This window comes from Zea mays, chromosome 1 (genome assembly GCF_902167145.1).
Source record: "Zea mays cultivar B73 chromosome 1, Zm-B73-REFERENCE-NAM-5.0, whole genome shotgun sequence".
In the NCBI taxonomy this organism is placed as follows: Eukaryota; Viridiplantae; Streptophyta; class Magnoliopsida; order Poales; family Poaceae; genus Zea; species Zea mays.
In genome coordinates this window covers 3,535,230-3,548,567 of record NC_050096.1, presented here as the reverse complement: position 1 = coordinate 3,548,567, position 13,338 = coordinate 3,535,230, and the positions used below count along the sequence as shown (strand labels likewise).

The 13,338-nt window shown below is 40.0% G+C and overlaps 1 protein-coding gene and 2 non-coding genes across 3 annotated transcripts; all 3 read right to left on the bottom strand.

Annotated features, from left to right (window-relative positions):
- Nucleotides 1-804: 804 nt before the first annotated feature.
- On the bottom strand, nucleotides 805-922 carry LOC111590669 (U5 spliceosomal RNA). Its single transcript, XR_004855713.1, has one exon. It is a non-coding gene; the product is annotated as a U5 spliceosomal RNA (small nuclear RNA).
- Nucleotides 923-2,050: 1,128 nt separating this feature from the next.
- On the bottom strand, nucleotides 2,051-2,168 carry LOC111590675 (U5 spliceosomal RNA). The gene has a single exon (XR_004855717.1). It is a non-coding gene; the product is annotated as a U5 spliceosomal RNA (small nuclear RNA).
- A 6,012-nt stretch (nucleotides 2,169-8,180) lies between these two features.
- LOC103630827 (mitochondrial inner membrane protein OXA1-like) lies at nucleotides 8,181-13,138 on the bottom strand. Its single transcript, XM_020544918.3, has 9 exons — nucleotides 12,494-13,138; nucleotides 12,304-12,394; nucleotides 11,321-11,365; nucleotides 11,154-11,212; nucleotides 10,698-10,773; nucleotides 10,422-10,553; nucleotides 10,233-10,340; nucleotides 9,005-9,059; nucleotides 8,181-8,910 (listed from the first exon to the last, which is right to left on the bottom strand). The coding sequence occupies exons 1-9, from the start codon at nucleotides 13,117-13,119 to the stop codon at nucleotides 8,564-8,566; spliced, it is 1,539 nt and encodes a 512-aa protein (XP_020400507.2). The 5' UTR covers nucleotides 13,120-13,138; the 3' UTR covers nucleotides 8,181-8,563.
- Between the last annotated feature and the right edge of the window lie 200 nt (nucleotides 13,139-13,338).

The following is a 13,338-nucleotide window of genomic DNA, read 5'->3' as shown; positions in this document are numbered from 1 at the left end:
GCAACATCACCGCGCTAAAAGGTTAACATTATATTTTTCCTTGTTCTTTGTGGGTCCCCCCCTTTTTAGTGCGAGAAAGAAACATTAAGGCATACCAATCTTTACCTACATGCAGTTTTTTTGCAATTTACCAGTTTATTAGGTTTTCTAGCGACACATTTCTTACCGTAGCCAAAAAATATATATATTCTCTGACTATGATATGTGTTGCTCGCTCACAAATAAAAGAAAAGAAATATCCCAACCCTAACAGTATCGGCGTATCGCATGACTGTATGAGCGTAATCATCCACATGGCTATCCTCATCGCTAATAACCATCGGCAACGACGTTAAAGTAATAAATGAATCAGTGCCACAGTATTATTAAGCTTAGCATCATCCATACGACACGATGAATTGTTTCACTGCTTCTGACTAGATAGAAAATGAATTGTTTCACTGCTTCTGACTAGATAGAAAAGGGTCCTGAGGAAGATGTCTCTGAGCACACCGACCACGGACAAGAAGTGTCCATTGCCGGGGAGCTCTTGGTGCTTGACCTAGCCGAGCTTGTCGACGACCACCTCTGCACGACGGGGACGAAGCCTTTATCGCCGCCCTACAGATGCACGGGGCTCGACATCTCCAGCAATGTCATGAAGTTGAACTCCCACTGGACATGTCGCGTTAGGAGTGAAAGACTTACCATTTTAGAATAATCTCAATTTTTTTGATATCTAATTGAATTGTTACCACTCTTAAACACATTTACATTAGATTAACTCTAAACTGTAGAAATAAACAACTTTTATTGTATTGTTGGGCTTCTCACAAATGAGAGGACCCTCCAAAAATAAGCGTATGCTGCTTATTGCAGCGGGCACACGGTATTCTTTAGTAAAAGGCGAAAGAATAGTTCGCTTTGTGCCCACTGCGCAGCTGCGTGCTTCTCTCGCAGCGCCCAGTCCATCCTAAATAGCAGCGCTCCCTGCTGGTATTAGCTACAGCAAGCGGTTTGGAACTAAAGCAAAGCTGAAGCAGCCAGAGCCAGCCAGACGCAGTGCTAGTCAAGAGGACTGCGTGCGCGGCCCAGACAGCCGCTTGATGTCCGGCCCAACAAACGGAGTGAAGAGAAATGAAGCGAACGCCTACAAAGGAACGTGTTCTAGTTTTATAAGGGTCTTATTTTCTTTCTAATGATTTCTATTTATTAAGAGAAATTAGTTTATTTTTCCTTGAAAAAAAATAGAGTTTCTAAACTAGCCCTAAAGTCTAAGTACACAGGCTTGCAACAATGTATATTTTTCTTGTTCTTCGGATCCCTTTAATATAGTGTGAGAAATACTAAGACATAGTAATGTCTACTTACACGCAGTCTTCTTTTCTTTGTAATTTTTACCAATTTATTACTTTTCTTTCTATCGGCACATTTCTTTAGTTTCTTATCGTGGTAAAAAAATTGTTCTTCGTCTACGTTTATGCATGCTCGCTCACAAATCCAAAAAAAGAGATCCCGTCTTAACACTATCACATCACCGTATGAATATTATCATCTACCTCGCCATTCTCATCGCTAATATTCTGCGACAGCCATCGGCGTCGAGGACATCGACGTTACAATAATAATAATGTGATTGGTGAGCTAGAGACCGAACAAATATAGATGGACACGCGTGGGTTGAGATTACTAGTGGTAATAAACTCTAAATTTTATACAATGAAATTTAAGTATCGAATCAGTTTAGGATCAAGCTCTATTTTTATTTATTTTTATCTAAAATTAATTAAGACTTTACTTGCTGTGAAGAAATATTTAGATCTTAATGAGTTTTTGGGCCGCATCCTCCAACGGGCATCTACGCATGTCAGCCTCCATGGTGAGAACAACGTCTGTTGGGATAACAAAATTTTAACACTCTATAGTCTATACTCCCTCCGTTTCTTTTTATTTGTCGCTGGATAGTGCAAAATTACACTATCCAGCGACAAATAAAAAGAAACGGAGGAAGTACATAGGATCTTTCATTGAATTTTGTAAATAAACAAGTTTTTTAGTAAATTGTTGGGCTCCTCCTCACAAAAGAGATATCCCTCCAAAAATAGGTATATGTTGTTTATTACAGCGGGCACACGATATTCTTTAGTAAAAGGCGAAGGAATAGTTCGCTTTGTGCTTAATGCACAGCTACGTGCTTCTCCCACCGCGCTCGATCCCTCCTAAATAGGATCACTCCTCCCTGTATTAGCTTCAACAAAAGGTTTGGGACTAACGGGGCGTTTGGAATCTTTCATTTTAGAGGAATTGGAATTCACTCAATAAAGTAACTTATTTAGTTTGGAATTTGACATTCCACCACTTTCTAAAGTTCAGATATGAGTTTATATCAAATTCATGTGGTGTAGGATGAGAAATAATTTTATGCATTAGTAGAATTTGTTTCTACTCTGTAACTTACATGACACTCTTCGTCTCACTCATCTATAGTAAAAATGTAGCACATAAATATCTTTAACATCTTGTTAATAATAGTATATAATTATATTTTACATAAAATCGAATTAGCTGAATTGATATATGACTAAGTTATTATTATTAGAATATAATTCAATTTCAATGATCCAAACGGAACGTAAAAGAAAAGAGCAAGCATTCGGAGCCAAAATTCCAATCAAGTCCTGCAGGCCAGCCCGCCAGAGCTAGAGCCCAGAGGACTGTGTGTGCGGCCTTGGCAGCCGCTTGATGTCCGACTTCACAAAGGGAGCTAAGAGCAAGTATGCGAAGACCGACAAAGGAATGTGTTCTAGTCGGGCTTATTGCTTTTTTAGGTCTCTCGGCGTGACGTTAAGAAACGGTGTAAGGGTATAAATGTCCATTATAACAAGTAATTAGTGCAGTGGGGTATTTTAGCTAGGAAAGGGGTTTAAGTGGGGTAATTAGACGAACGCTACGAATACCGGGGTACTTTGGCGAGCGGCAACGAATAGAGACCTAAAAAAGCAATAAGTTCTGGGCTTATTGCTTTTTTAGGTCTCTCTTCGTTGCCGCTCGCCAAAATACCCCGGTATTCGTAGCGCTCGTCTAATTACCCCACTTAAACCCCTTTCCTAGCTAAAATACCCCACTGCACTAATTACTTGTTATAATGGACATTTATACCCTTACACCGTTTCTTAACGTCACGTTCTCGTTTCTTCATTTTCTCTGACGTGTGACAGATGCATCATGCTGTTGCAGCTGCGTGCGCTTGTGCTACTGTCCAGCCATTCTTTTAATAGAACAATGCATGCTATTGTCCAGGTTTCGACAAACCAACCGTGATTGGTTCCAAGTTGTTTCTAGATTTATGAATATGGTCATGACAACCATGTAGGAACTAGAAAACTGTTACTACATTGCATTCTCTACTAAAACACCGAAACACTAAATACTGACAGCCATACAGGAACCTGCAGTGTTGTCAACTAATGCATAATTTTGACAGCGTTTTGTCTTAATTTTGATAGGATCCATACATAGTAAAATAGTGCTCAATTTTGATAGCACACAGTTCACAGTCACACAATTTAGCATCCAGTTCATAGTCACACACAATCACACAAAAGGCAAACTAAACGAATTTCATCAACATCTTTTCTTTTTGGGAGTAAGCTTTTTCTTCTTGGTATAATTGTTTCTTGTTGGGGTTGAGATTAGAGCACTTGGAGTTGCTTCATTTTCAACACTTGGAGGTGGTGCAGGTGCACATGTGGCATCTTCGGGATGTGTCAGTCCACCTTGTAGACCTACAATCATCACTTGGCTACAAAAAAAATGTGTAGTCAGTAGAGAAAAAATGATGAATTGACATATAAAAATGACTAGTTAGTACCTTGACTCATTTGGAGACACGTCCGTTGCAACATCATTAAAGGGCTCATTTGCTCCGGCATATCTTCGAGCTCTCGGCTTTCTTTTCCTTTTTTTTGTTCCATTTAAAGAACACTTGTAGCTAGTTTGCCTATGTCCAAGTTCACCACATCTCTTGCATTTTGTAGGCCCTCTTTTTACTGTTTTTGCAGGTTGATCCCCTTCTTTACTAGTTGATTTTGATTTCCTCCCACCCTCAAGGCAACTTTTGATCCTCAATTTTCTTTGTCTACCAACTCCCCTCTTTCCCAAAGGTGCCCTAACCTCATGGTCCAACTCAACCTGAGGCCATTGTGACTTATCTCTTAGAGGGTAAATAATGTTTGAATAAGCCTTTCTAAACATGTCCACAGAGTAATAAGAATGCACATAATTCTCAATTTTCTCATTTCTAAAGCTGGTAATGACAACAAGTGCATGCTGACATGGTCTACCTGTATGCTGCCACTCAAGACAAGAGCACTCCCATGCAGACAGATCTACAATATGCCTTTCTTGCTTTGGGATGTGATCAAATACTTCAGCATATCCTTTCCCAGCACTAATCACCTTTAGGTGTCCCAGTCCTCTAGACTTAGCATTCAACTGTTGAATTATGGCTGGCAAAATCACCCCACTCAACCTCTCACTTATCCGTCTCCTTTTCTCCCACAACACCATAATCTTTTCTCTAATCTTATCAGCTAATTCAACTACTGGAAGGTCTTTATGATCTTTCACCCAGTTATTGAAACACTCGGCCAAGTTGTTATTTATGTAGTCACATTTAATATCACGATCAAAAGTACATCTCATCCATTTAAAAGGATGGTTCCTATGTAACCAAGCATGTACATCAGGATCAGCTTGCAAAATTGGACCAAGATGACTATTAAAAACTTCAGTTCGATATGCTCTTGCAGCAGGGTACATGCCTCTATAGCTGTTGCCATGAAAATTCTTAATAAAATTTTGCATCAGATGTCTAAAGCACTCTCTCTTGTCTGCATTAGGAAAAACAAGTTCTACAGCAGTCTCCAACCCCTTACATGCATCTGTACATATAGCAAGCTTATCTATATTGCCCAATGCTTTTCTCAATTGTGTCACAAACCAAACCCAATTATCTTTTGTTTCACCATCTATAAAACCAAAAGCAATTGGGTACATCCAATTATGCCCATCTAGTGCGGTTGCAGCAGCTAAATGCCCATTCCATCTACCATTTAGACACGTGGAGTCCACGCTGAGGTAAGGTCTACAACTTCCAAGGAACCCTTGTATACATGGGCCAAGTGCACAAAAAAATCTATGGAAGTACACTTTCCCATCTACAACCTGGGTGTCTATCTCCACAACACTATTGGGGGACCTCAACAAAACCTCTGCCTTCCATTGATACAACAACCTAAAACTATCATCCCATGTACCATTCATTTTTTTCAATGCTTTCTGCAGCCCTTTATATGCAGTGTCATAAGTTATTTGTACCTTATATGTTGCTTGAAGTCTCTTTTGTAGGTCCTTAGCACCTATAGTTGGATCAATCCTAAGTATAGGAAGTGCCTTCTGTGCTACCCATCCTTGAGTAGCATTCAACCCATCCAACCGGCTACTTGAGGCACATGAATGCTCATTCACCAACAATGTGACCTATATCACAAACCCAAATTGAATATTAGCAAGTAAATAAAAAATAAACACTAAAGTAAATTAAAAAATAAACACTAAAGTAAATTAAAAAATAAACACTAAAGTACCATGACACTTCCATCTGGTTTTTTTGAACCATTTAGTCTCCAAGGACATTGGCCACCATTCCCTTGACAATACACCCTGTATCTTTCTTTGTCTGACTTTATTGTTCCAAGAAGAAATTCTTCGTTTATAGCATATTGCCTCACAGCTAGCCTGAATTCTACCATTGAGGGGTAGATAATACCCAAATGCATCTCTGGACGATCTACATCATGTAATATATTGAAACTTTCTGGAATATCGTCGTCAACCAGCACGTCAGCATCATAGTCATTCAAATCTGCACCATTACTCTGCGGACCAAAACTTGTTTGTGAAGCAAATTGTGTTGTTGCACCATGCTGCGAATCATCCTCATCTATAAGACCCAATGTGATGTATATCTCATCCTCATCAATACGTCCAATTCCCTCATGAATTTCATGCTCCTCAATTTGTAGCATGGACCAATCAAACAATGTTCCACCAGTAAAACCAATGTCTTCTCTATCACCAGTACCACTGCCACTGGATTCACTTCCCTCGTCGATGCCTGTACTTACAATTTCATCGTCCATGATCGCTTCATAGTAAATAAAAGCCATTGTTTATATTTATATGATCATAGAAATTAAATATACAGACGACAGATGATAGTTTTAGGTACCTGGGATGCTCTACGTAATTATCACTGAGATTAAATCTGACGTCCTACTCAAGTGCAGGTTGTAGAAGTACTTGGCAAACCAAAATTATAACAGGTAAACCTGGCAAACCAAAATTCACATTATAACAGGTAACCGCGATGGCGCACGGGATGAAGTACCTGGCAAGTCTACCAGCCGCACGGGAAAGTATATGCAGCCGCACGGGATGAACCACCAGCGATCGGATGGAGCAGGCAACTGCGATGGCGCTGCCGCCAGCGTGACAGAGAAGATGAAGACCTAGCTGCGATGGCGGCGCGAAAGGACGCATGCGAAAGGACGATGGCGGCGTGACGTTAAGAAACGGTGTAAGGGTATAAATGTCCATTATAACAAGTAATTAGTGCAGTGGGGTATTTTAGCTAGGAAAGGGGTTTAAGTGGGGTAATTAGACGAACGCTACGAATACCGGGGTACTTTGGCGAGCGACAACGAATAGAGACCTAAAAAAGCAATAAGCCTGTTCTAGTCTAGTCTACTCACGAAGACATACTAATATCTGCCTACATGCAGTTTTTTTCTGTAATTTTACCAATTTATTAGTTTTTTCCATCGACACCTTTCTTATCGTGGCAAAAAAGTTCCTTGTCTACGTTTATGCATGCTCGCTCACAAATGGCAAAAAGAAAGGAAAAAATTCGACCTAACACTATCACATCACCCGTATGACTATTATCGTCCATACCATCGTTCTCATTGCTAATAAATCTGCAACAAACATTGACATCGGCATCAACATTACAATAACTAACATATAGTTCGTGCTAACGCTACATCAGCCCTTATCCTTAGCATCTAAATTACAAAATATAGAAACTAAAACTATATTATATTTTAGTTTTCGTATTTGACAATTTAAAAACTAAAATAAAATAAAATAGAGAAATTAAAAATTAGTCTTTAGAACCCAAACATCCTCTAAAAATCTGGATGATGTGTATGATCTAACTAAAGGAATATATATATATATATATATATATATATATATATATATATATATATATATATATATATATATATATATATATATATATATATATATATATATATATATATATATATATATATATATATATATATGACCTGGCATATCTAAAAGGAAAAATGTTAGAACTAGACTTGTGGCATACAAGACAATCAGGCTATATGTCTGATTCCGTTCTAGTTACCAATTTACCATAAAACACTGTAACAATGCATAGCGTCTGATCAGGTCATAGGTAATCTAATTTGGAACCATACTGATGTATTCCCCACTCTTGCTGCCGCTGTGATGTGCCAATGGTTCCGTATCAAGGTTTTAATAGCATCCATCTATTTTGTTTATGGGTGAAGCGAATGACCCTTTTCTCAGCCCAAGTTGTGTGGTATTCATATATAAGTTTATAGTTATTTGATTGTTTTTTTTTGCAACAACCAAGGAAGGCTTTGGAATCTCAACAACGATATTAACTGATATTCAGATCAACAAGAAACACATTTGTGATACATTTATAATCATTCAATGTAAAATGGAATAAGATAGTGCACATATTGTCGCGTTGATAACATAGATATTTTAGGCCTAGCTTGGAAACTTATGTTGTTTTGGTGGTGGGACGTCTCCTCTTGTCCGTCCAATTCTGACGGACAGCTGAGGATGAAACTAGGAAGATCCTGTCCTAACTCTATTTTCCCTTCAGGCTAGATTGGGAACTCTATTTTCCAATGTGATTTTTATTTTTCTAAAGAAAAATGAACTAATTTCCTTTAAAAAAATGGAAATCCATTGGAAAAATATAGTTCCCAAACTAGCCTTTAAAGATAATGAAGCATACTATACCACTCCGGGAGGATCACCACTTCACCAGACCAATACCAAAAGTCACATTACAACTTCAGCTCTCGAAAATTGACAACATCGCAAATGTACAGAAACAGTTATCACTCATTTGAGCTTTCAGCATGAAGCAAATATTAGACAAACATGTCGTGTGCCGCTCAATAGCAACAATATGCTTAATCCAAGGAACATCATGGCTAATGTTAGCTAGTAGTACAAGGTTATATCATACCGTGCAACGATTTTACAAGCCAATATACTACACCAATTTATTCACGGAAACATGGTGGGCCGTTATATTTCGAAAAACCGCGGACTCTTCAAAATTATACCTCGCTACTGGGTATCCTTTGCTCCCAACAAAAAAAAAAGTACCAGAAACCCCCAAAGGAGATGTGCTTGCTTACTTCCATGTGGACAAATCACGAATTTACTCTCGAGATTCACCCGTTGCTTTAGCCCTGATCTCAAGATCTCTGATACGGTCACATAACACAGAACTCGACTGCTCACTTTCCTTGTCCACCATAGGAGAATTGACTTCAGGACTCACCGCAGGACTCGACTGCTCACATTCCTTGTCTGCTATAGGAGAATCGACTCCAGGACTTAGCACAGAACTCGACTGCTCAGTTTCCTTATCTGTGATAGGAGAATCGACTCCAGGACTTGGCTCTGGTCCGCCCGATAGGTTTAAGGGCTGGACTTCTGCAGTTGTGGGCTGAGATTCCAAGCGAGGAAGATTTAAGAAGAGTCTTACAGCCGGATTCCGGAGAACTGAGAAAGATGATTTTTTTAATCAATTAAGGAACATAGATCATAAGATAGACAGAGACCATGAACCGAAGATAAAGTCTGGAAAGTGACATACCAGCACCGTAAACAAGTGAGAAAAAGTTTGATGTGACCCAGTAAAAGAAAATTGCCTGCCAAAGAAATGAAAGATTAATGGCAGCGCAAATGCATGAGTTGTGGTGTTATAGTTCCACAAGACATCAAAGCTGAGCATATTTGACATGAGATGAATAGTAGATTTTGGATTGCCCTCAGCATAAGCATAAATTTATTTGGAAGTGAGAACAACAGGCACACTCGGCACTACAAAGTATGAACTGCCCTTAAGGTTACCACCAGCATTTCATTCAGCGCAGCATATTTTGACACCATTTTGGAGTAAAACAATTGGCCATAGTTCCTAGAGCAGTAGCAAAACAAAAATACATGCGCCAAATCTAAAATACAAAAGAGACTTGTTCGAGGAAAAAAACAAAAAAGACTACCTCTCTAACTCTCAGATGATTTTAAGGATTCAATACACCTCACCTTAAGTTCAGGTGTCGTGCATCTTAATTTTGAATGTATTAACAAAAGTAGGCAGCCACAACTTCCTGTCATGGTGTCTGATAGTAGATAACTATAGACAACCCTAATTCAGATTAGTACTGAGTACATTTTCCCAGGCAAGGTATAACCTAGTCAGTTTCCGAAACCAAACTGTCTGCACAAGAATAGGTTATGGAAGTACATAATCAAAGAAGCCCATAGAATGTTCATTTATTTAGTTTGAGAAGGCCACATCTAGCGTTTAGGAGGGGGTAGCCAGAATGAGAACTTGATGTTATTCAAAAAAAAATGAACCCTTAAATGTAATTTCTTATAAGGGCCTGTTTGGATCCTTTCATTTTGGAACAAATGGAATCTACTTCATAGACTAGGCTATTTGGCTTGGAATTTGACATTTCACAACTTTTCATAGTTTAGATAATAAGCTTGTCTTAAATTCATGGGATGAGTATGTTTCTATTCTGTAACTTATAGCATGCTCTTTGGCTTGCTCCTCTACAACAGAACTGCAGGACATAAGTATCTCCCCCATGTGGCTAATGACAGTACACAAGTATATTCCGCATGTGGCCATATTAACTTAATTGGTCTGTGTCTAAATTGTGTTTATTAGAATGGATGTCAATTCCAAGGATCCAAATGGGGCCAAGTGTTTTCAGAGTTTTGTACCTCTGGAAAGTTCATTGTAAATAAAGGGAAACATAACAGTGAATTGATGCTTACTTAAAAACCTGAGTAGTTTCACGGTTACGTACCTTTGGAAAGCCTATTGTAAATGGAACAAACAAAACTCCAAAAAACCGGGAGAACTTTTTCATTGGTTTTAACATATGATTCCCTTCCATGCCATCTTGCATATTAAGCTGAAACATATATTTTTAGGAAAAAAACACTAATATCTTGACAACAAAATAACAGATAAACACAGTGAATAAAATGCAAACCTCTACTGTAGCCAAAAAGGTCAGTGATGTTAACACTGGGAGGATTAATAAATTATCAGGAGTTGTCAAATCAGTAAACCAATACACACCACCTCCTTTCATAGAAGGGACTTTCTCAACCATATTTGATATCTAAAATTGAAATAGAAAACATATAGATTAGAAATAAGAAATAAGGTTAATTCTACTGCTACATGAAATAATAAGTCGGTGACAATGCAATTGCTGATTAGTATTTTAGATGCAACAATGATGTGGTGTAAACTATAAACTTACAGCAAAGAAAAAGCTCATAAATATAGGTCCCTGTATGAATAGACCCTTCAATGGTGTCAATGGAGTCACTCCATGTCTGAAGCAAGAAGTAATGAAACAATTATTTTAGTAATATATCTTATACAGCTTGTATGACAAGAGGAATGAAAATACTAACAGAAAAAGATAACCTAAGGGGCAGTCAAGCTAGTTAGGATGTTCAATGATTTAGAGTGAGGGAGGTTGTTTTCATATTGCATGCACAGACAATAGCATGAGCAAACATAATAACATTCAAAAAGATTCTGTGGAGCTAATCAATTAAAGGAGTGAGTTAAGTGCTAGGCATTCCAGCTCGTAAAATTATGATCGTGTAACATGATATAAAAAATATTTGGAACCACACAGAAATGGAAAATAGTAAACTATCTTGCAGTTTCAGATTGACTAAAAAGTTAGACATAGAAAGTTGCACACCTAAGGAATAGCTCCCCCAGTTTCTGTTTCCCCACTTCCATTGACCTTGGATCAGTTGACTGCAAAACATAAATAATAAAATAGAATGTGATTATCAGCATACCAAATAAATGCTAAGCGGATTCCATATAAACTAAAATGTGAACTAAACAAACTAGCAAACTTACATTTCGCATCTCTTCATTGATGGCTTCAATTTCTGGTCTCATCTCCTGTATCATATAACAACGATATAAAAGTTGTAGAAATTGACTTAGATGTGAATAGTGTTGGAGGCAAGAACACTAAGACACTTTGCAGTGTATAGATGTTGAAGGGAAAATTTCAAAATTAGAAATCACATGTCCAAAGCAACAAGCCTTAAAGGTCTGTCCATATCAAGGGTTTGATATGAGTTTTTCTATGTGACTATACTAAAGCTTTGAACCATACAGAAACATAGGCATCTTACTTCAAACCAAAATTTCTGATTTCTGCATTCAAATTACACAAAAATAGCATGCATCCATACAACCTGCAAGGTGTTGTAAGGGCCTGTTATCAGCTCCCGGTACTGCTGAATCACTGGGGGGGGTGCGCTGATTCTGTGGCTGAAAGTGGTTCTCTAGAGAATAAACTCTATGGAGAACATGGTTCTATGTTGCAGAGTTCATTCAGATAATCAATTGACATAATCATCATAATCAATTGACATAATCATCTGAGAGTCATTTTCTGTAAAGTACAGGTTGGCAGATTTCCCTGGAGTGGAACCAGCCTGGGAACTGCTCTAAGAACTCTGCCAAGCAGGCCATAAATTTTTAGCATCCAGATCACTAGAAGTTGCACATAAAGATTGTAATCTTTCGCTTAACCAAACTCAGTGTATTAGTAGGGGAAGCAGTGAGTAGCGACTCCCAAGCAGAGCCAGATGATGGGAGACCTATGTCCAGTTAGAATGGCGGGGAAATCCTGACCATAGCATCTTTATGCTTTAGCAGTGTCACAAGTTTCGAGTTTGAAAATTTTAAAAAGCTTAGGTTCAAATTTGACAACTCCTATGCGTTTGGGCACCCCCATAGTCTCATGCAGTAATGCCTGGACCAGTAACAAACACGCTTAAAGACAAAGGATTAGGCAGCAAAAGAAGGTGGTAAAGTAGACGCATTACATTTAACTTCATCATGGACTTCATCTGGTTGATCAGCAGCGGGACAGTCGCCAGCCGGATCATCAACGTCGTCAGCGCAATAGTCGCCCACCTGTTGATGACCGGAGCAGGAATACAAGAATTTACATCACACAGGAAACGAAACCGAAACAGAAACCTCGCGAAGGCCCGAAGGCATACCATACCATACCAGTTGAGGCCGGTGAAGGATTGAACGGCGTCCAGCAGGTGCTGCAGCGCCGCGACGGGTGGAAATGATTCGGCCGCGGCGGCAGCGACCTCCCCGGGGTACGGCAACGGCGGCGTGGAGACGGACGCGGCAGCTGACGCCACCCCATCGGAGAGCAGCTCCGACACAGGGGCCGCGGCGGCGGAGTCCGACAAGACCTCCGAGTCGGGGGCCGGGGCGGAGGAGTAGCGGTGGGCCGCGAGGTGGAGAGCGAAAGGGAGGGGGAAGGGGGCCAGGGCCCGGGATCTCGACGGCCGAGGAAGCGCGGAGGGGAACGGTGGTGCGGGTTGCTGCGACGATTGGGGCCGAGGCTGCGGCACGGGGGAGGGGGAGGGAGCGGGGTCGGAGTGCTCGTGGTGGGAAGGAACGCGTTGCGAGATAGAGGGGTAGAGGCGGCCGGAGAAGTGGTGTGACAGGCTGGTGGCGAGGCTCCTCCGCGCGGAGAAAGCCATGGCGGCGGCGGGGAGATCGCGAGGCGGTGGTGAGATCGGGAGGCACGGAGTGGTGTGGTGGTGAGGGGAGAAGAGAGGGTTCAACGAACCTGAGTTGAGACGGAGAGAATGTCCGGCCCAATATGCTGCTGGCATCTCGGCTCTACACCAATTGAGGGACGACTCGAGCAAGATGGGCCTCCAGAAAAAAAAACAAGGCCTCCGGATATCCCTCCCAAAAAAGGAACAATTGGATCTATACCATTAAAAGATCCAAACTTTAGATATATACCATGGACCTCACATGTCATTGACTCATGTGGACCCACATGTAAGTGAGATAGTAATGGTATGGATCCAAAGTGGTGATCTTTT

Coding starts and splice junctions, on each gene's coding strand:
- LOC103630827 (XM_020544918.3), bottom strand. CDS start 13,119: ATGCCAGCAGCATATTGGGCCGGACATTCTCTCCGTCTCAACTCAGGT. Junction 10,554..10,697: donor TTATGAGCTTTTTCTTTGCT/GTAAGTTTATAG, acceptor TTTCAATTTTAG/ATATCAAATATGGTTGAGAA. Junction 8,911..9,004: donor CTCACTTGTTTACGGTGCTG/GTATGTCACTTT, acceptor CATCTTTCTCAG/TTCTCCGGAATCCGGCTGTA.